Source organism: Corvus hawaiiensis, chromosome 4 (assembly GCF_020740725.1).
Source record: "Corvus hawaiiensis isolate bCorHaw1 chromosome 4, bCorHaw1.pri.cur, whole genome shotgun sequence".
NCBI classification, from domain to species: domain Eukaryota; kingdom Metazoa; phylum Chordata; class Aves; order Passeriformes; family Corvidae; genus Corvus; species Corvus hawaiiensis.
The window spans coordinates 75,846,708-75,870,221 of record NC_063216.1 but is presented as its reverse complement, the minus strand read 5'-3'; the positions used below and the strand labels follow the sequence as shown (position 1 = coordinate 75,870,221).

The 23,514-nt window shown below is 41.9% G+C and overlaps 1 protein-coding gene across 1 annotated transcript in view; it reads left to right on the top strand.

Moving 5' to 3' along the window:
* TAF3 (TATA-box binding protein associated factor 3) overlaps positions 1-19,406 on the top strand; it is a 122,893-nt gene extending 103,487 nt beyond the window's left edge. The window contains exons 5-7 of the mRNA XM_048300885.1: positions 12,202-12,457; positions 16,432-16,538; positions 17,301-19,406. Of these exons, the coding sequence (XP_048156842.1) occupies positions 12,202-12,457; positions 16,432-16,538; positions 17,301-17,415 (478 nt within the window). The 3' untranslated portion in view covers positions 17,416-19,406. The remainder of the gene's footprint in view (positions 1-12,201; positions 12,458-16,431; positions 16,539-17,300) is intronic.
* The last annotated feature ends 4,108 nt before the right edge of the window (positions 19,407-23,514 follow it).

The window sequence follows — 23,514 nt, the reverse complement described above, 5'->3', positions numbered from 1 at the left end:
TCAGCAAAATTACATGCTGTAATGTTTGATACTTCTGGTAAACTTATTCTACATTTAAATAAAACTTTTAAGAAAAAACACATGGCTGCTGACACTAATGCCAGAACACAAAGCACAGTACTACTCACTGGGTGCTGTTTCAGTGTTTCTATGCCCTGGAAGCAGGATATATGTTTTTTGTGAAATCAGGTCTCCAAATTTACCTTTAAAATTTCAGACTTTTGCTCCAGACTCGTATCATAACTCTGCCGTCAGCAGGGAACCTGGAAAGCAGACAGGAGAAGGGGAAAGGCAGGCATTTTAACAATGTTTATGGTAAACCTGACCTGCTGCTCTAATGAAATTGCCCCTTGTCTTCTGTAATTTTTAAGTGAGCAGATATGTGACTTTCCAAAAACAAATCATGCACATGCTCAGATATGTATGCATGTGTGCCTATAAAAATGTATAGTAAATAACCTGTGGATTGTAAGATAAAATCCTAAAAGGATTAAGAGATAAAAAAGTTTTGTTACCCAGATACTTAATTGGCCCCACTACAATTCTTTATTACGTGGTAGGATATTATCAGTCCAAGGGCAAGTTATTTTCCTGTGGAGGCTCATTCAGCTGCATGATAACCCCTTGACGAAAGCCACCAGCACAACCAGCTGACATCCTGTGTAGGGCATCTCAAAACCAAGGGTCAAGGTAGAGAAATCATCCTATGATCATAGATGTGACCTCCCTGTGTAATATCAGTGACCCAAAAGAATATTTTTGGGAGTAAGAGGACAGGAGAACCTGGTTTATTACACCAAGTTTCTTGTTTATCCATCTAAGAACTTCTACCACACTAACAGGGAAGATTGATTCCCAATATCTAATCTAACCCTGCCCTTTTTCAGTGGTATTTGCTCAAGAATTTGTTATTTTAAGTGCAACACAAAATTTCAGTAAAGCAGTTCTTCACCCATACTTTTTGAAATCCTGCAGAACTATATAATCTCACCTATAGCATGCAGAGTGCATCAAGTGTGTGTTCACCAAAAAAAGAGATGTCTTAATGATGGGTCTTCTACCTGCAACAAGCTTAATTTACAGAAGAGTTGAGTTGAAAACTCTCCAGAGATTGAACTTTCTTGCGAAAACTTCACACACACATGCACAATCAGACTTTAAAAGGTCATGGCACCAAGGGAGGAGAGAAGAAGGTTTTAACAAATATATCCATATGCTTCTTACTGACCTGGCTCAAGACAAGAAATTAGGCAAGGACTGTGTTGGTGCTCCCCAAAACTCACTGGGGATCAGAGTTGCTGCTGTAACATGAATATGTGTTCTTTTAAAACTGTTCAAGCTCTATTTGAGTTGTGGAAGAACAGCTGGATATCCAAGAGTTTGCTGCTAGTTAAACTAGAATCCTGCCCTATGCAGTTTCCAAGAATGCATCTGATTGTTACAGAATCATCTTTGGTGTATGTTCAGGAGCTTCAATTTTTAATAGGGTTGTTCTCATACAGATAAATCAGAGGGTGTGAACAGACTTTTGAACTTTGGGTGCTATTTAGTGGAGCACTACTCAGACTTCGATAATTTACATTACTGTCTTCATAGTGTTTGCCCACAAAAGCTGAATAATGGGGTTTGTTATGATGCCATGAAGATTTTTGCCTTTTCTTTTATACCCCTGTTATACCTTTTTACAACTTCTGTATTCCTAATAGTTTTTGCCTACATTCTTGGACTTGTTTGTCAAGCTAAGAGGCTAAACATCTTAGAAGCTTGGTAGTTAGGGATCAGTGTGCCCCAGACCCCAAGGTCCTCTCCAGAACATATTCTGTAAACCAAGATAGAACCATCCAAGGGAAGGTTCCTTGGGGAGGGGGGCTCACTTGAGCCTCTCATTGGGGAATCTTTGATAGATCTGCTAATTAGTAACACCTATAATGTTACACCCAATGTTGGGGGGACACGCACTCAGTGGGGTGCATCTCGATGCATATGGCCTGGACGTGTGCACCTAAGGATCCTTAAAATAAATACCAAGGTAAAATCCCTTTTCCCCTTCTAACCGTGTTTGACTTTTGATTTTAAGACCAGGAAAAGGCGTCAGTTGAGCTCCCTGTACAGGCATATACAAATTGTTTGCTTCCAGCCTTGGCTCTCTAAGTGTGGCTGGGGAGGGAAGGATTGGCTTTTTATTGACTTGTCAAGCCTTAGGTTTGCATTACCAGCCAAGTAGCTCATGACCCATTCCATTTATTGCACTGTTTTGTGGTGGGGAAACAGGTAAAGGAATCCTGCTGGAAGCCCCTCCTCCTGCACGTTTCGATGAATAAGGGCAGTGTTTGGAGCAGTTAAGGCACCGTGACCAAAGCCTTGGACAGACGGAGTGGCAGCAGCATGGGGCTATTGTGGGGGACAGCTGTGGGCGGTGTTGGTTACCCTGAGAGACCTTCCTTATTCAGGGGAAAGCTCCAGAGGAGAACTCATTGAGGAATTAAAGAGGAGGGGGAAAAAAGTGATACTTCAGGGAGAAAAATGGAGAAGGGTGAACCACTGTTTGGGAAAATTAAACGATAGAGTGCAGGCAGTAAAAGTCTGTGTTTATTGCTGTGCTAATGGGCATCCCAATTATTTTAGCAGGGAAAGGCTGTGTTAACTGTGCATTGACACAACTGCTGCTCCGGGTGCCGATCCAACTTCTGCTGTAAAAGAGCATGTAATGGTGAAATCATTTTTGATATGATCGATAGACCACCTAAGTGAGGAGACAGAGTAATGAAAAATGATCTTGCTCCTCTCCAAGGTGTGCTGAAGGAATTCCAGTGATCTTTACAGCTTTCATCAATTTTTGCGAGTGTATTTACTGACATACCCACATTTCTCTGTTCTGTGGTCCTTTAAATTATAAGAGCTGGAGGACTGATTTTTAGTGCCTTTTTAAATTCTGAATGTATTTTAATGAAGATACTGTCTCAGTTATGATTCATATTCCTTTCCCAATTGTTCTTTTGTAGTGTAACATATTGGCCCAAATCCTGCAGTAAAATCCCCATGTGTGGTCCTGTATCCATCCAAAAGGCTTTTTGACGTTGGTGGAGGTTCCCCACCCTCTCCCTTGTTGCAGGATTGCAGCTTTTACATGAAAAAAAAGTGAAAAATACCATATCCCTTTTACCAAACCAAGTAAATTATAATTTTTGTTTATATTTCTAGAGGTGATTTAGCACAGCTTTTTCTTCCTTGAACGTGAATTAAATTTACAACTTCAGATGTAGTCCTTAGCTTTTTTCTTCCTTTTTTTTTTTTTAATTACTGCAGCCATCCCAACTAATTATTCATCCTGTTTATGGTAGGTAGTAGTTGGTGGCAAGTTATTTTCATTTTGCTGCTGGCCACATTGGGTGATGACTCCAAAAGTGAATCCATAAAAAGGCTTGAGTCATTAGAAAACAAAACAACTTACTGTGAGATACTTTGATTTTGCTGCTTATTGCTCAAGAGTTTAAAAAAAAAATGTATACTGTATACCACAATTTAAAAAAAAAAAACAACTTCAGGCAGGTTTAGACACATGAGGGAATTGCTTGTGTAAATGGCCATGAGCAGCTGCCCTTATGAAGCACAACAGAAACTGATCAAATATGTGTGAAAGATTAGAAAGGCAGATGGGCATTTGTTTCAAAAATAGACTTTCCATAGAGGATGACTGCAAGAGAAGGGCACTGATTTGGTCTTGTCTTTGACAGAGGTGCTTCTTTTTATTCACTCTTTTATTGAGGTTTTTAAACAAAAGTGAGGAAACTCCATAGACCTGAGGATTTGTGGGGTGGTTCCTGGGAGCTGGATGTGGACAAGAAGACCGTAAAGAAATAGCCTCAAAAGAGCAGATGGTCCTACCTGAATTGAATGAAGTTGTCTTGTTAGCAATTGATCTTTAGCTGTACAGAGTCTCCAAGTCCAGGACTGACTGTCTTACTTGTCTCTTTCAAAAACAAGCTTGGTAACAAGCTGAAAATCACAGCTTTAAAGATCTTCTAAAGCCGTGCTGGTACAACTTTCTGGTAGTTAGTAAAATTCATGTTCTATACCAGTTCCCACCAAAAAGGGTGGATATAGGACTGGTTTATGGGCAAGCATAACACATAGATTGTGCATCCCATAACATTTCCCAAAACAAATGACAATAAAGGGCAGTTTGCAGGGAACATAGAAGAGAAAATTTGCAAAGAGCTCATTGACATAAACATGTTTTACCAGCTTATGGTTTTGCTCTTGAGAACTCAGCAGAAGGAGTTGGTGCCAGGTGGTTTTAACATTGAAGATGTTTGTTATTGATGATAAGAGAGAAAAAAAAAAAGATGAAAGATACCAAGATGCCACGCTAGCAGCTCAGTTTTGTTTTGTCAGGCTGGCAGTGAACCATGCAAAGGTGGAAGTCAGAATGGTGAGAAAATGGGAGGGAAATTTAGGAGTCATCAACAGAAAGGTGTCTATGGTTGTTGGGGAAAATCTCTGGGTGTAACAGATACAGAGGGTGAAGACCAAGGACAGAACTCTGTTTCACTTAAAATAATGGGAAAATAAACAGTAGAAAACCTGTAACTCAATTTCAACAGTGCAAATGTCCATAAACCAAAGGAGTCAGCTGGAAATGTCAGCTGGACTGAACACCTAATGGCTTCAAAAATGGTGTTTTCTGACAGTGGGAACGGGGCACTTGTAGCAAAATGACTACAGTGAATTGTATTAATAGCTCCTTCTGAAAGAATATCAGGATTCAGCATCATATGTCTAGGAAAAAAGAAAGTTAATGTGTCCAAGGCTGAAGACTGTGGAGGTGAAATCCAAGTGAATTAAATGTTTTAAAGGTTATTGAGCAAATAGGAAAAGAGAAGAGAAGAAAGACCATGAAGACAGGGAGATGATGAAGAACAATACAGGTATGAGCCAAGACCTGAAAGAACACATTCCTTCTGGTTACATGTGCATTCAGTCCTTTCCTGAGGACTAGGACAAGATGGGTAGTAACAGCAGCACGTTGACTGTAGTGGAAATTGCCATAATAAATTGGGAAGGAAAATACTGGGACCTTTATACACTGAAATACACTTTTTCCCGAGTTCTAGAAGAACTGGATGGTAAATTTGCAGACTCAGTGACAAGAAATTTTTAACACATTTATTGTTATTTTAAAATGCAATGTTTTTCAAATCCATTTTAATAAACAGTAGTTAAAAATAGAGGTGCTAAAGAAGGGAAGAAAGGAACCTGGTGACAGCATTATACATAAATATAAGGCAAATTTTGGATGAAGATCCAATTAAAGGCTCAGAAGTGAAGGAATTAAAACAGAAGTGTGCCATATGAGTAGGTTTTTTATCAGTCTTTGATAAAGCAAGTGATTCTCTGGGTTAGTATAGTCCATTTGACAGTCCCTGCAGGAGATGGGGTTTTCCTGCTGTTTTCCTGACATGGATCTTGGGTATCTGTTTCCATCACCAATGCCAGCAATAGGACAAGAAGCAGCGGGCAGAAGCTGATGCACAGGAAGTTCCACCTGAACATGAGGAAGAGCTTCTGTCCTGTGCAGTGGCCGAACCGAGCATGGGAACAGATTGTCCAGAGGGAGTGTGGAGTCTCCACTGGAGATACTCGAAAATCAGCTGGACTCAATCCTGTGCCATGTGCTCTGGCATGGCCCTGCTTGAGCAGGGAGATCGGACCAGATGACCAACCCCCTGTGATCCCTCCCAGCTGGACCCATTCTGGGATTGTGTGAATGGGGAAGAGCAGGTGCAGAGGAGGGCTTGGAGCACTGTTAGGGGTCAGTGTTGGGAGAGGAGAGCAACTTGGTGTGTTTAGTCTGGCTTATGAAGAGAGGTTATGATTGCTGGCTAGAAGTACCTCAGACAAGTAAATATTTTGGAGGGATGTAGGTTAAGGGGGTTCTGGGGGTCCAGTCGGGACGGCCGGACGTAGACGGTGACGGATGGAGACGAGAGATCTCTATAGGCAGGTCTTGGGACACAGCCGGTTTATTGTAAAGGGCGTGGGTATTGGGGCACTGCTCAGAGCTGGTAGACTCAGCTCTGAGCAGGCCCAAGAGAGCAAGAGAGTGAACGGGTGAGAGAGAGAGAGAGAGTAGGAGCAAGAGTAGAAGTGGAAGAGAGGAATGAATAGAAGAGAGAATGAATAGAAGTGAGAATGAGAATGAGAATGTCTGAAGTCCTGGTTACAATACAATAAATCATCTTCTGCACTGAATATTCTAATTGTCACTAACCAATCTAATACAAGATACAAATCCTATAGCATTTACATACAGCCTATAAGAGTTCTTATATTACCATAGAGTGTTACATCTTAACTTCTAAAAACTACTCTTTGGACCCCTTCTGCTGAGCTAGTAGGGTCTGCTCTGACCCTTGGACCTGTTTGCAAGCAGAGGGTATTGTTCCATCAAGAGGGGATTACCTTCAGTTGGCCATACCATTGTTTTCTAGTTGTTCAGTAACTAAGACCTGGTATTTCAAAAGTGGCTTTCATTTCGATGTTGCCTGTAGTTTTCATATTCCCAAAATCTTTTGTCAGGCAATCATATTTCCAAGGCTTTCCTGTTTCATCTTCTCCAACAGAGGGAGAAAGCAATTTAAGCTAAAGAGCAATGCTGGCACAAAAGCAGATGGGACTTAATTGACTATGAATGCAGGCTGGAAATTAGCAGAGGTTGCTGCGACACCAGGACAGTGAGATTTTGGAACAGGGTGATGGTGGGGACCCTTCCCTAGCTCTGTTGAAGTGGAGAATGGGCTGTTGATCTCCGTGTGCACCAGTGAAGGTCAACACACTTTACGTGGAAGAGGCAGGCACCCACAAAAGTGGATGTTATTTTGGAATACATGCTCAAAGTTCATTTTTCTTGATACAGAAGAATATCACATGGCAGGTGATGTTTAAGTGCTGAAGGCTTTTCACTTGCAAAATTGCTTGGGGCTCCACTGGAGGTTTGGTGCATTCTGGCACTCTACAAACTCACAAGTTGGTCACGGCCTGTGCTTGTGGAGCTTCTGTTTGCAATGTGACTTGTTTGCACAGAACAAAATATTCAGCAAGGCATAAAACAGCAAATAAATTTCCCTTTCTAAAAGTAATACGGGAATTAGCCTACATTACAGAGCTTAAGTCATACTGATGCTCCTCCAGAGCTGGAACAAAATTTTCAGAATCACCTCTAATATTTGAAGAATCTAAACCATATGGAAATTTCTTGATTTCCTTAGGTGTTTTTGACACTCTTACCCATAGGTCTTAGAGTGCTAGGTTTTTTCTGGTGCAACAATCCCAGTTCCAGGTGTGAGATTTTTCAGTAACAAAATAGTTACATCACTTTCTAGCTTCAAGGAATTTATATCAATAAGGGAATATCAAAGCTAATAGATAATATGATGATTGATAATCCAAGTGAATTGCACCAGTTTCAGGTATGTCAGTGCAGTTGTTGGTGTCATTTTCCTACATACAAAGACCCATTTAACTCCTTCTCCTTGCTTAAAAATGAGTCATGGGTTCAGAAAAGAATTAGGACTTTTCAAATGTTACTTTTTTCCTCTGGGCAGAGAAACAGCTCCTTGGGAGCTCTGCCTCTGAGAAACAAAGATCACTGTGATTTTTTTACTAGACCTTTCGAAGTACTGGTACAGCATTTTTTTGGAGCTCATTGCCCATAGCAATCATTCCACCCTGTGGCCCATATCCTATTTTTGAAAAGCCATTTCCTTTTGGTGCACGTCTTTCCCCTGTGTTTATGTGAAGCAGTCAATGGGGCTTTCAGCCGTAAGGATCAGAATGAAATCAAATAAATTACTTCCAAAGATAGGAAGCTATTTCACACCTTGGAGCTTCATTTTGCTCCAGATGTAGCATGTTACAGCTCGTGCCACTTAGAGCTGATTTGAAACCAACTGACCTGTTGCGACACTTCAAATCTGGGTAGAATTTGCACTTTGCCTGCAAGCTGACGGTTTTCATCCTGTTTGGGTTTGCAACTATAACTGTGAATGGAGCGATTGCCTTGGAGTGATGATTAAAATGGGTTTTCATTCACTCTACCCTCCTGAGAAACAGAAAAACTTCACTGAAGTTTTCTTTTCTTCCTTCCCCTGGGTGCAGTGTTGGGCAGAGTTTTACACCAGTAGATAAGCATTGATTCTTTGCTGTAAGGGTGATGAGACACTGGCACAGGTTGGCCAGAGAGGTGATGGACTTCCCATCCTGGAAGTGTTCAAGACCAGGTTGGATGGGGCTGTGAACAACCTGGTCTAGAGGAAGGTGTGCCTGCCCTTGGCAGAGGGGTTGGAACTGGAAGATCTTTAAGGTCCTTTCCAGCCCAATCCATTCTATGATTCCATGAGGCCTGACTTCTCAGCTGAGATTTGGATATGACACGCTGTTGTCTTGGCCCAATGCAGCCTTGATGTACTTGAGCAGGAATGGCAGTGGGAGATCTTACTAAGTTCTCATATTGGGTTGAAGTTGTGTTTGCACTGGAACAGATTGTGAGGAAGAAAAATAACTTAAAAATGCCTTTGTCAGGAAGCTTTATGTTCTGCCCTTTTAGCAAAGGGGTCATAAAAAAACAACATGGAAAAATAATATTTTTAGTTTGTAATCACGCTATTTGAGGATTTTTCTGACTTTCTGTCCTTCCACTTTAAATTTCACATCCCTTAGGTTTTTTCCCTTTTTATTATGTTTAGATATGTTTTCTTGGCTACTACTGGGCACTCTCTGACAAATCAACACATGCCTTCAGTCATACATACACTGAGGTTCTGTGAGCAGGACGGCTCCTGCTGGCATGTAGAAAGAAATCCAGAGTGAATTTAGGTTGGACACAACCAAATGCATGGTATTTACATTAATTCTGGGACTTTTTCACAGGGAGTGGTAACCTGTAGTGACAATTTATGGAGGCTCTTATTACCACATCTATTCCAAAGGTTTTCTCACACCCCTTTATTCTGGAGGAACTGTTTTGATTGAAAAACAACTTCTAATTGACCTTTTATCTGTTTGTGATGCACTGCGAGGCAAGCAGCCTCCAGAGAAATGCAGTTCTCATCTCAGGACTCTGATTGTGTTGGTGGTGGTTGATATTCATTTGTGTTTGATTTCTGCAAAAAATACTCATTCAGCCTCAGTTTTAGAGTTCTTGGATTGGTGTGGAGAAGGAGGTGAATGTTTTTTTTAATATAGTATTGTACTTGCAGACTAAGTGATGATTTTGGAAACATGAAAACACATTTGGGAAAGAAAGTAACAATATATGTATGGTGATGTCCCGAGGAAGAGTTTAAATCCCAGCAGGACTCAGGTACCAGGTGGATCGAGGCTCTGCTGCAGTGAGAGCCGCCTACTTGCAGTGTGCTCTGTGCCTCAATTTTCCTGTCTATGAAACAGAGCTCATAAATCTTGCCATCATTTACATAGTGTTTTGATATCAGGTTTCTCTCCAAGTCTGAAGTAACAGTAATTATTAGTCGTGGGACTGCTATTTCCCTTTGATTTCTCCCCACCTCCATATTGGCATGTGTGCAGCCCCTTCTTCAGGACAGGCTAAACCACTCTTGCTGAGATTACTCCATCACCTCTAATGGTGTAGCACAAAACCATTCATTTCTCCACTCTGGAGTCTAAAGTCTCTGAACTTCATTAGCCCAAGGGAGTGGTAGGCCCAAGTGTGCTCCAAAATGCCGATCTCCTGTTCTGATAACTGAGCTCTAAAATCAAGATAAACAAGCTGCCCTATATACTGAACATGTCCTAATTGCACACTTCAGGCATGCCAGCCAATCAATGAGCATGTGTTGCTCACTAATGAATATTTGTAGTTTTGGAAGATTTCACATGTGGTGTTCCTTGCAGCTTCTGCAGTTACTATCAGAGTGGCTTCGAAGATCCTGTGCAGGAGGAGAACCTGGCTTTAGACCAAGAAATTCTGTGATTTAATTTCGTGTGTTAGCTGGGCATGGTCAGTCTTATTCAAATTGTATTAGCTAATACTTCTTTCAAACTGTTTACCCTGTGTGCAAAGTTGTGTTTAAAGCCCTATTAGCTAATACATTTCCTAGTCTAGACTTGGGGAGGGTTGACTCCCTGAAGAACTCATAGCAGGATTTTGTTTACTTGCAGGAGGTAGGAGAGAGAGGTGGGGAAAGAAGGGGCAATGATGTTTGAAACCATCCAAATGACTTCTGCTGTGCCAATATTTTGCTGTCTGTCCCTATGCTCACTTTTATTATTGCTAAGAGTTTGTTTATTGAGAGTTGGCTCTCAAGTCATGAGGGTGATTTTACAAACCATGGAAGTACTGGCACCAACCAAACTCTTGGGCATTCAGCTTTGGGAGCCAGGGCTCTTTGTGGGAGCAGTGGAAGGAGGAAGACACAGACGAGGCATCTGAGTTGGGGTGGTCAGTCTGGCAGGAGCCCCAGGAGCCAAACACTGAGACTTTCACTGAACCAGAAACACAACGTGAGCCAAAGAGAAAACTTCCTTGGTGGAAAATAACTGTGGGGTTTTGGATGTTCTCTACTAACAGGAGAAGGAGGCTGGTTTTCATGCGTAGGTTGCTCCCAAGATGGTCTGATAGTAGGGCTTCCTTCCTTCTGCAAGTCACAGACAACATAAATTAGGACTCCTGCAGTTTGACTCACAGTCTAGCACCTTACTGACGCTTAAAAAGCCTTAGCTCCCACATTAGGTACCTGAAGCAATCACTGGGACATAAATGGTGTGAATGTCTTCAGCATTGCTGATGAAAAAATCATCTATCACCTTTTAGGTTCCACTGCACTCTTTGATTTTCTTCTCCTGTTCACTCATTGTAGGTGTGATGCAGGATTGCCAAACTCATTGCTCTTTTACTAAGTCTGTTTTTACTATAACTTCCCATAGTTCCGATTTTGTAGTGCAAGTGGCATATTTTATGAGAAAAAACACCATTATCTCAGCCAGACATTACATACTGTATAATTCCAAGCCTTTCTCAAATGATCCTTGGGTTATTGACTTGAAATTCAGACAGTGTCTCAAATTGTAGTGATACCGCCTTTGGAATATCATAAGAGTTGCAATAAGCTCTGAAGTTGAATGTAAAATTCCCATTGACAGTGGAGCTGGACATTCCTGGTTTTCAGGGTTTGATCCAATTTGATTTTTGTCGTGGTTTCTCTACTGATGTCTCCATATTTTGCTTTCTTAAGCGATCTTTCTCCCTGGAACGTCTAACCTTTCCTTGAATCACCCTCTTCGTACGGTCCCATCACAAATCAATTGCACTCCCACAGTTACCATTCAAATGTAAATAAATTAGTTAAATTATTTACCAAAATGTGGTAGAACAAATAGACCTATCCTGTGTTTTGTTTGAGGTTGTGGTTGTTTTGGGGGGGTTTTTTGTTCTGTTTTTTAAAACATCCTTTTCCTTCTCTTTACGTTTCTAACCTAGAGCCTTGTAGTAAGGGCTTTTTCTGGCTTGACTGTTAAATTGCATGCACATCAATAACATTGTGTATCAACAGTCATTAATAAACGTTGGGTTCTCTATGTATCCCCCTTCCTGGGCACAATTGTTCTATACAGTGTATTTACTAGAGCTACATCCTGTCTACTTCAGCTACTCGAGTAAGTAGCAATATTTTAACTGCTGAGTGTATAGTGTGCGTCATTTATTTGTCCTGACTAGATCCACTGCTGATTTCATAAACATTTGGGGAAAGAAATACCAAACTAGCAAATATTTGCAGAACCCCCTAATGTAGGGTCTGAACAGGATGATACCATCTCTCAGTTTGAAGATTAAAATCAGTCCTGTTCACAGCTGATTAACTTTCCTTTCTAATATTTCCCACAAATTGAGCTAATGCAATAAAACTTAACGAAACAAGGTTTAGTAAAGCCCCAGAGAATATTTATACGACAGCGAGGTACAGAGTGGCTCAGACTGTCCTGGCATTCACTTTGTAATGGCTCTGTGCTTTATCCTGTAAATGGATGGGTGCAGCACTAGCAACAGTCCTTGTTGAAACAGCCTCTTCAGTGACTCCAGGGTGATGTGAATTAGCTGCTCTGTATTTTCTTTCTCTCTAACCGGTGATGGATGGTTGCTTTCTCTCCCATCAGCTCTAACGATTCTCAATGTTGGTCCTACAGAGTCATCAGCAAAGTGGTGTCAGCTCCAGAGGCCAAACCTTCCACTCCCGCAGCGCGGCCCAAGACACCTCCGCCTGTGCCGTCACCGGTGCCAGCTCCCGTTCACGTCACCCCTCCTCCGGCTCCAGCTCCTCCTCTTCCACAGGCCACCATCTCACCAGTCCTGATCCCACCACCCTCCCCAGCTGTGTCAGCAGCTGGAGGCTCCAAAGCTCCCGTTCGGAGCGTGGTGACCGAGACCGTCAGTACTTACGTGGTAGGTAACACATGCCACTGCTGTGCTCTGTCACAGTGCCAGGGGCATTCCTCGCTGAAAGTGATGAGCTCCTGGGTGACTCATCATCTCAAACTGATGGTTCCTGAGTTCCTGATGTTGCTCTCTTTTAAGCTGCTGCTTGTCCAACCCTTGTTTCCACGCACGTGTTTTGAGGGGTTAATAACTTATTTAAAACGCTACAACTTGGACTGAATTTTTCATCAGTTCCCAGTTCCAAATTTAAGTTCCTTCTAACAAGTCCAACTATATCCCACATGATGTTTTCTGCTAACTGAGCTAGAGCACTTATTTTTGGAGGTGGAGGTTTTTTTATAGGTGCTTTCAAAAGTGCTGAATTGAAACCTCAAATGTCAAACTCACCATAGATTTTGCTGTCAGTCAGGTAAAGTACAAAACCCTCATACAACATCAAGAACTTGACTTAGCCCTCATTTGAAATGTGTAGAGTCCACTAATCTCTTTCCTGGTTTCCTCGACATACAGAAATTGTAGACATTTGTGCATCTCAGAAGTCTGTAGATTGTTCATTAGTCTACGCTTCATTTGCGTGTTTGACACGTGCTCTGAACTTGGCCTCTGTCTGGCAGCATTCTTCATTCTTTTGGAAAAGTCTCTTGTGTAACATGGTGTAGGAACTCCATTCCCTAAAAGAATGTGGATATATGTCTGGGTAGGGCAAGGCTTGCTGTGCTGCTGAGAATTTCTGCTTTAGATGCTGTATGAAATGAAGTCCTGAGCATTCCTGATCCTTGAAAAGCAGCACAAGGGTAGCAGTGTTGTTATCCTCCCTGTCCTGGCTAAATTCCAGCTTGATTGGTGACACCTTGCTTAGCTGCAGTTTAAAAATCTCACCATTTAAAACACCTAAAATTTACTTTTATTACAGAGTTTGCCATGCTTGAATTGCAACTTGTGCATGACTTTTTTTTTTTTTTTAATGATTCTGTTTTAGTATTGATTTCTAATATAGATCTACCCTGCATTTCTAATGGAAAGGTGCTTCCCTGCTGGACTTAAACCGCTGTATCATGTTACTGGTCTCTATTTAAACAGCTGCTACTTTTCACTCCCGAGTTAGTTACAGCACTGGACAACATCACACAGGCTCTTCATATCCTTAAGGTGCAGGACACACAGCCTCACCTTTGGTATTTGGTATTTTGGTATTTGGTCACTATTATTATTGCCACTATTATTATTATTATTATTATTATTATTATTATTATTATTACTGTTATTTCTGTTACTATAGTAGTGCCCTAAAGTTTCAAATTTAAGAGAGAAACATTTCCTAAATACTGTACTACAGCCCATTTTCTTCTGTCATTAAGGAAAGAAATAATTTAGAGATTATGTTAGTTTTAAGAAGGAAAACCTAGAACTTTGCCTACATACTTCCAGTGGTAACACTCTTAGCTCCTTAATGGAGAATTCAGAGGATACGGAGGCTTCAGGTTATTTTTGCTTTTCACAGAACCACAGAATCACAGAATGGTTTGGGTTGGAAGGAAACTTAAAGACCATCTTGTTCCATCCCCTATCATGGGCAGGGATACCTTCCACTTAACCAGGTTGTTCCAAGCTCTGTCCAGCCTGGCCCTGAACACTTCCAGGAATGGGAAGTCCTCTCTTGACAACCTGTACAGTGTCTCACCACCCTTATTGTATTTTTTTCCTAGTACGTAGTCTAAACCTACTCACCTTCAACTTAAGACTATGCCCCCTTGTCCTATTTCTCCATGCCCTTGTGAAAAGTGGTGGTTTACAACATTATAGTTGAAACCAAGGCTTTACTTCATTAGGACCCAGCTATGTGCACAGGCAGAGAGACACCTGATGTGAGACATTTATAAATCAAAATGCTCAGAGAGAGGTTGGAGAAGAAGAAAATAATTAATAACTATTAGCCTCTTGTATGAAGGAAATCCAGGACACAGAATGATGACATGATTTTGCTCAGGTCACATGGGAAAGCTGTGCTAGAGATAAGAGTGGAGCCAGTGGGGCAGAGGTGCACAACTCCCTTCTGCAGTGGAGGAGAGGACGGTGATTTTATAGTTTAAAAAAAAAGAGGATACACATCTCCCTGTTGGATAGCATCTCAGTGCACGTGCTCTGCTCATTAGCTCTCAGTGGTTTGTGCTAGCACAGCAGTCAGCAATCCCACTCCATCCCTTCTTCCACGACCCTTGGCTCATTGAGGAATGAGAAGTTACGCAGTATTTTTAATATATTTATTCAGCAGCCCAAGTTCTTGTTTAACAAACAGGCAGAGGTTTCTGTGATTATAGACCACCCTGCCCCTCTCCAGCCCCTGAGAGCCTGAGGCAGGCATTCTGCAGGGGAGAAAAAGAAAACCTGAAAAACTAAGTTTGGAAAAGTTAGGGTGTCTATTTTCCGATGGGGCAACACCAGGCAGTGCTGCCTACACCTGGCAGGGCCAGTGCCCAAACCAGGCAGCACCAGAAATGGGGTGCCCGTGCTGGGGAATGATGGAGGTGCAGCCAGGTGTTCAGGCAGGTTTTGTAGCCCTCAGCCCAACATCCCCCAGCACCCATTCTCTGCAGCACCATGGCACAGCATCCCCTCCCTCCCCAGCATCCCACCAAAATGCCTCTGGACCTCTTCACTCTGATCCCAGACACTTCACCTGGGCAGCAGATGCTTCTCCAGCAACTTAAAATGACTTTGCAGATGTGAGATTAGATGGTAGATAGGAATGATTATTGCAATCAATCAGCTTGGAAATCGAGTTAATTTTATGATGGTGCCTACTCTGTATCTCTGTTGGGAAGGGGATTGTTCCCTGGTTAGTATTTCTGGGCCTTGTATTTTCTAGTTTTAAACCACGGAAACATTCAGGGCTTTAAGAGGAATCAGGGAAGAGTGATGTGTTGGTTGCAGCTCTGGTACATTCGTATTGATTTTTCACGAAGTGCTGTTAAGATGTACAGACCACCGTGTAGTGGCTTTTTTTTTTTACTGAGAATGTTTGGGGCTTTTCATCTGCTACTTTTTAATATCATGTTTATAAGCTGTACAGATAGCAAAAAGTTATTGCCTGAGATATGTGTAAATGCACAAAAGCAGGGAACAAAACAGTTTCTGGTTTTGAGATTCAGTGATAATGTGCAAATCTTCATAAAGGAGTGATGGAGTCAGGGTAATGCCCCAGACATTTTGTACTTTGTATCGTTAATTGCACTCCTTTAGGTGGATTCTGTGACATTTTACGTGTATGTTTTTAGCAAAGAGCTGTTCAAGAGCCACTGGAAATTTAAAAATACAAACAGTGGGTCAAGCAGGATATAAACATTAAAAAAATGCATATGATGAACCCGGTGAGCAGCTGCCCAGTACTGTAAGTGAGCTGCCTTTCTTGTTTCATTTACCCTTTAGTAAATTGTACTGTGGCATAAATGTCATAAGGGGAATGGAAAGTTACTCAGTAACAACTTTTTTTATATCCTGATCTTATCAGCTCGTTGGAGTTGAAGACTTTGGCTAATAAGTAATGCAGCAATATATACACACGGCACTGTATATTTTACATGCACATAAGAACTGTTATCTTATGCAGGAGGCTGCCGTGGCTCCTGCTTGCCATTAACAGGGTCGAATTTTAAAAGTATAGACAGAGAAGGAATTGTGTCCTTAAGCCCTAGTTCTGTGTGTGAATGCCCGTGCTGAGGTCGGGTGGTGTAACTGGCTTTACTGGTTTACAGGACAGTGCAGAAAAATACATGATTTTGTTGTCATGAGCAGTGTAGGAAAATCAATTAAGACGTAACACTGAGCTCTCATGATCAGAGAATTCACACATAACAACGGGGGCTGCTGAATGGCTTAGCCAGATAAGGAAGGAATCTTTTTTTGTTGTTGTTTATTTTAATGTCAATTTTCCTGCCTGCTTAGCCCTGAAAACCAGCTAACTTTGCTTTCCTTTGCACCAGATCCGAGACGAGTGGGGTAACCAGATCTGGATCTGTCCTGGCTGTAACAAGCCAGATGATGGCAGTCCAATGATAGGTTGTGACGACTGCGATGACTGGTATCACTGGTGAGTTCCTCTCATCCATCCTCCTCTGCCAGTGCCTGGCAGATTGGGGCTATATTATTAAAAAGCCTTTTTTTTCTAATAGTTTGTGACGTTGGGAATTTTTAAATAGCTTTGCTGTGTCCAATTTAATAATCTGGAAGATGTTTTTATCTCCTTTGCTCTGAAATTTGAAAAAGCAGATTTTAAACTGTGAAGAAGAGTTACTTTTTAATTAATGGGCATTGGTGATAACGGTTGTTTTTGAAACTGCTGGGAAATATTGCTGATTCTGGTAATTTTGTGAGAACTACAGGATTATGAACACAGTGTATACAGATAGACAGTTCAAATTATGAAGCATTGTATGAACAGTAATATAAATGTCAGCTCTTCTGAAAAGGTTGGGGGGAATTAATCACTTTTTCGGCATTTTTTTTAAAAGCTACATAAAATCATAAGGGTTTTTGCAGATGTGTTAAAGAAACATTTGAAATTATTTTAAATCTAGTCTATTACACCTGAAAGTGCACTCATATTTTCTACTAAAATAACACTTTTTATCTGAGTATCCTTTTGATATTTCTCTTTTGTTTCAAAGCAAGAGTTTTTAGGTTTCGATTGTTTTTTAAGTTTCAATAGTTATATTCATTAAGATAGTGATAATTGCTATATTAATTTGAAGGCCAGATCCTGTCTCCCACTGACAAGTAGCATTTTTAGGGGTAAGAAGCAGAAGCCATGTTACTCCACTGAGATGATGTGATATTTTCCTGTCCCTCGCAGGCCTTGCGTTGGGCTTACGGCTGCACCCCCAGAAGAGATGCAATGGTTCTGCTCCAAGTGTGCCAACAAAAGGAAGGATAAAAAACACAAGAAGAGGAAGCACAGGGCACATTGAAGACTTGGCAGGGGACTGAAGTCGTGCGGTCACCACGGCAGCTCCTGCCCCGACTCTGCTGCAGGAGGGATCCACCCTGCCCGTGTGCCCCTGCGGCTGCCGGGGTTGTGTCTCTGCAGTGGCTCAGGGGCGAGGAGATGCTCTCAGTCAGGGGCTGTTGGCTTTCACGGACCGTCCAAGCCCGTGGCATTGGATTTGGGTACATTCTGATGCTGTTTCTTTCCCTTGCCAAGGGGAATTTGCACAGAGCGCTGTGAAGACTTCGGTGGTTCCTGGGACCGCTCCCGCTCCTGTGGCTCGGCAGCAGCACGGATGAATGTTGTAAATACAGATATCTGTCCTATTCTTTCTCGGTTTGTTATTAATCCCTCTTGAACCTTTGCAGTAAGGTGCTGAGAGGAGGAGAAAATGTAAATTGCAGTAAGTTGTAAACTGAGACAACCTTCTGGAATGATTTCTGTAGTCTGGATACAGTTCAGCCTCGACTCTTGCTGAGCCAGATAATCATAATGTGGAAATAAAAAGTGGCTGGTAAATATTTTTGTGACGAGAATATATGAAGCTTTTTTCCTTGATTTTTAGTACTAACATAAAATAAACATGTTCAAGCTTTTGTGATATATCTTCTATTTTTTAAAAAAAAAGTTTCTATCGTGTCAATTGTTTTCTTCCGTGTGAATTTCTTTCGGTGGACCTGTAATATATTTTATACTTTGATTTTTGGTTTGTTTTTTTTTTTTTTTTTTTTTAAGTGTTTGTCAACGTACCTTTTCATTGCTTGTACATTTCATCGGTGTGTAAAAACACTTCCCATTAAAAGATTTTCACACGTGTAAATACCTGATATTTATAAAGTAAATTTTTTTTTAATTATTTTTTAGGCCTTGAGGATTTTTGTTGTCATTTGCCCGTGAATACAAACCTAGCAGCTACTAAAAGCCCGTGTGACAAACGCCTGTCCTCATGGCTATGAGGGATTGGTGAGCTCTGCCCCAGCTGTGCGTGCACGAGGAGGTGGCCAGCACCGTAATTAGGCCTCAATTCAGATACTTAAACATGTGGTAACTTCTTAAGAAGTGAGTAATCCTATTGCCTTCAAGGAGCCTGTTCCCACACTTGGTTGTACATGTGCTTAAATGCCTTCTGCATTGGGAGCTTAGGCCAGGGGGGCTCTGCACTTCTGGTGGCAGCTACAGCGTGTTAATCTGTAGCTGGAATGGATTTTTTTCTCTCTTTTTTTTTTCTTTTTTTTTTTTTAACAAGTGGTTAGTGAGTTTGCCAAAAGGATCGTGTTTAGGTAGAGGAGATGCAGGTGTGTTCCTCTGCTTTGTGTATCACCTTGGAAAGACCAGTAAAGTGAATCCCAGTCGCATTCCCCGTTGAAAATGTGAGGGGAAAGTGCAGAGAAACTGAAATAAAAGTCAGTGTTAGATGTTGTAGTGCAATGGGTCTCAGAGCTAAATAAGAATAAATCTTGAAAAAAATGTATGCCTTTTCTTTCTAATCAATTTGAGACTGCATTGGTTAATTTGGGGATATTTGTATTTTGAACCAATGCAGTGAGAATGTCCGGTGTTGGAGAAATACGGCCCTTTAGCCTGTTGTGCAGATATTAAGAGTTATTTTTTAAACGCATCCAAATTGATATTAATGAGAATGAATTAGTCATGTTTTAAAAAGTACCGGTCTAGTTAGGGAAATGAGGCTTTGCTGATAGAACTGTTAAATTGCAAATCAGTGGAGATATGGATGAAATTGGTTTATTAAAAGTGCACTGTTACCTGCTTTGTTCAATGCCATCTCGTTTATATTCCGTCCCTGTTAATTACCAGTCAAGAAAGTTCTTGGGTTTGATTTTTTATTTTCTTTTGAATTGTTGGATGTTGCAATGCTGATTCTTGGGTTTTTTCCATGTGTAATGTGCAGACATACGAAATACGCCGTCTTTGGTCATTTCTGGTTGCAATAATAAAGAAATTAGCTTTTGGTAAGTTGTTTATGCATTTCCTCCTCCTCTCCATGAATCAGAACTTCTCACATTTAATCAACTGAATTACTCAGGATGCCATGGGAGGGCTGAACTTGCCCCTTTCGATGGCTGTTCAGCTCTTTCTCTGCATGCTTGGCCTTGCTGCTGCTGGGTTGGTTTCTTACCCTGGCTTTTATGGTTTTATAAATGACCCTTGTGGCAATAAAACCAAAGCATCATTTTCAGGAGGCTTGTGTGGCTGAGGGGATTAGTAACAGGAGAAGGGGCCCTTCACCTCCGGGTCGTCAGTTTGAAGCCAGGCTTGGTGCTGAGCCTGCCTCCCTTCCACTTATGCTGGTGTTTATCAGGAATCTGTGGCATAAATGAATTATCATTCCAGAAATAGTTATCCCTGAGCAGCCATGGGGCTTGGACCTTCTTTACAGCCCCTGGCCCCACCCAATGCTGAGCAAACCCAGCTCCTTCCCCAGACCTTTGTAATTGCTGCTGTAACTTCACAGGTTAGGTTTCTTCTCCATAAACTTTGTGTATGGAAAGTTAGGGAGCAGTTAGGGCAGCTCCCTTGATTCGTTGCTTGATTTTAGTGTTGGGATTTGTGTTCATCTGAATCCTTTTATTTGGATTTTGGACACCACCATCCATGAGATGGGGGCACGGCGAGTGGGCTGCAGGTTGGTTTGCTCGTTGGATGTCATGGGAGAGCATCCAAGTCTCTGAATGGTTTTCCTGCCTTGAAGTGCAGCTTCATCAACAGGAGCATCAGTTGGGAGCGCTGCCTCTAGAAAACACGTGTTTCCATGGGTGGTTGGAGTAGAACTGGTGTAGGGTTTAGAAAAGAAAGAATTAAAGAGTTTTCAGTGAGGAGACAACTCACCATCTGCTGCACTATAAAGAGTAGACAGGTACAATTTTCCCCCTTTGCGGACACACCGTGTGGAGTGGATTTAAGCAGGACAGTGAAGATGGGTCGTAAATATTCAAGAAAAGAGCGTAAAAAATATTCCGTGAGAAAAGCTTGTTGAATCCTGCCGTTACTCTGGGGCCAGATTTTTATCTGGAGTCAGTTGGGAGTCAGTTGGAGCTGTGTCAGTTTACAGCAGCCCAGGAGCTGCCCACTCGCACAGCCAGTGTTGGGGCTGGGGAGCAGCTCTGTTTGGAGAGTTTTTTATCCTTTTTATCCTGTAAATCCTCCTCCAGGGCAGCCTGTGCCTGCGGGTCACTATGCTGGGTGCTGGCTGCGAAGCAGGTTAGTCATTAGGCAGAATTGCAGCCTGTTAATGAGTTTTGCACCCAGAAAAAAACATGAAGTTGATATCGAGACAGTAAGCACAAAGCTCTGAGAGGAAAGAAACTACTTTGACTACTGATTTTTACTGGAGGACATAGATATAAAAGCAGAGTATCCATCCCCAAAGTAATGGGAATGCACTTTTCCCGAGATAATCTTCCTTTGGGGCTGTTTTGTGCTCAGAGCATCATTTCTCTGCTTGACAAGGTGTTTCTCTTCTGAAGGTGTCCGCAGCTAAGTACAGTGAGGATCTTTATGCTCTGCAACTGATTTGTGATTCCAAATGTCCTGGAAGAGAAAGGGAATAAAAAAAACCCCAAATCGGAGGGTATCAGAGCCTGCTGACTTTGTCTGGGCTTTACAGAGATAAAATATAGTGTATTACTTCACTGTATCACCTAAACCTTCTTTGTTCTCCTTTCAATAGGACGATTAAACAAAGACCTACTAACCAAATTAAAGTATAAAATGAACGCTGAGATATGGAAACCTTGCCAGGAAGAATGTTAATGAATGAAGTTCACTAAAGGCATGCTGGCTAAGTTTTCAATACAAATAGTTTTATGGCCAATCTCTTTAGATCATAGCAGTTTTCTTTAGAAGTTTTAAGTCTCAAAAGTAGATGAGTTTCCTTCACTGGGGAATGAATTAGATAATGCTCTGAATAAACTCCCTCTTCGCCGTCTTGTCAGTCATGCTGCTTAGGAAACTCGCCCTTTCTTCTGGGGACTTTTGGATCAGCTGTAACCTCAAAAGTAGAAAGCTGCTATTAATCCATGTGTGCTGTATGGCAGAGGAGGCTGTAACGGGAGATTTACAGCCAGCAAACAGCTCATACCTGGCTCTTGTGAGCAGAAACCATTAATCGTGAGCTGTGGCAGCCGAGCCAAGGGTTCTTTCCCTCCAAGGTGCTGCTTCAGCCTCTTCAAGGTTTGCACTGGGTGAAGGAGGGGGTCGGAATTTTTATTTAGCAGGGCCTGTGGTGGTAGGACAAAACAAAGAGAGGGTTGATTCAGAGCAGGTGTAAGGAAGAGGTTTTTTATTATGAGGGTGGTGAAACACTAGAACAGGTTGCCCAGAGAAGCTGTGAATGCCCCATTCCTAGAAACTTTCAAGGTCAGGTTGGACGGAGCTTGGAGCAACCTGGTCTAGTGGAAGGTGTCCTTGCACGTGGCAGAGGGATTGGAATGAGATGATGTTTAAGGTCCCTTCCAACCTAAGCCATCCTAGGGTTCTGTGATTCTAAGATGCTTATGGAGTGACCTTTTGCACCAGGACTTTAAGTCCTGTGATACTTCTCACAGGGAGAGAGGAGGAGAGCTGAGGGCTTCCAGACTATTTGTTCCCCCTTGGCTGTTGCCCCTTAAATTTTCTTTCTAGTCCTTGTCTGCTCCAGGGTCCTGACCCCTTAACTCAGGTGTCTGGTGGCCTGTGCCAAAGCCAGCACAGCTCAGCAGCTGCTGGGTGCCTTGAGCAAGTGGGGATTTCCATTCCAGCATGGTGACACTAAACATGCTGACACTTGAGATTTGGTGTGATATTGGTTGGAAATAGATGATCTTTAAAGTCCCTTCCAACCCAAACCTTTCTATTATTCAGTGATTGCTACCTCAAGCTTTGACCAGGAAGGCAAATTTTCTTCAGAAAACAAAATGTCAAGTAAACCCAGGATAGAAGGAAGATTTTCCAGGCAATTTGTAAAACACAATGAGAAAGTCATTTCATATGAACACAACTCCCTGTTATGATTTCAGTGTGAATGCTCCCATAATGACTTCGAAACAGTTCTACAAAACCAAACAGAAAATAATTAGGTGATTTTATTGCCTAAATGAGGGGATGAAGGAGAATGAGACTTAGAACACATACACAAAAATTTAGGTTTCATCAACTGTCATGAGCAGGAATTTGGTTTACAAATTCCAAAGTCTTGCCTGTCAGTTCCTCCCTAAGCCTGTATCTTGCTGTGCCTGTCATTTGCTTACTGTGGGACTAATGACAAGTGTGATGGCGTGTCACCAGCCCGACACCTGGTGTCACCTGGGGCTCCAATACCACTGCTTTACTGTGTGCAGGTGACCTTCAGGCTTCTTCCTTCAGGCTGATCCCTCCCCAGGTGTGGAACTGAACACAGTTTGCTGTGGATTCTTTTAACTTGGCATCTAGATTTGGAAAAAAAAATAGAATTGTTCTTTTACATTAATTAGGAAATAGGGACAGGGGATAGTGTGCAGTTGTTTATTTTTAATTGAGTTGTAATTTACAGCTCTTTTTGGTAAATGCTGTAAGAATTGTCTTTTTAGGAGTACACATTGGCTTGTGGGTTTTTCTTGTCCTCATGGTCCTTTGCATGGATTCAAAGGGAGAAACTTGGTCTTGTTATCAAGAAAGCTGGGCACAGTTCTCAGTTCTGCTGTGGTGTGTTTAGGTGCAGGATCAGAGCGTGTCCCAGTTTCCATCCACAGGAGGAGGATAACGTTTCCTGCTCTGTGAAGCCCAGACCTTCCCACGGGTTAAATAATGGTAACACCCTTCACAAGGGCTGGATAAAATACAGAGCCATTGGGAGCTTCCCCAGTGACAGATCTGTCCTTGAACCTGCTCCTCACCTGAAAATGTGTTTTCATTGAGGTTGGGAGCTGGAAACCATCGATGACCCTCCAGAACCAGGGAGATCCTTTGGCTTTGCAGGCTTTACTTGACCCTCTTCCAATAACTTTTCCAGCATGAAACCAACTCTCTTTTCCTCCACTGATTTCGAGCCTTTCTGTGAAAGGAGCCAGGATAAGCTCACATTAAGACCTTATTTTCCTACTAGCTC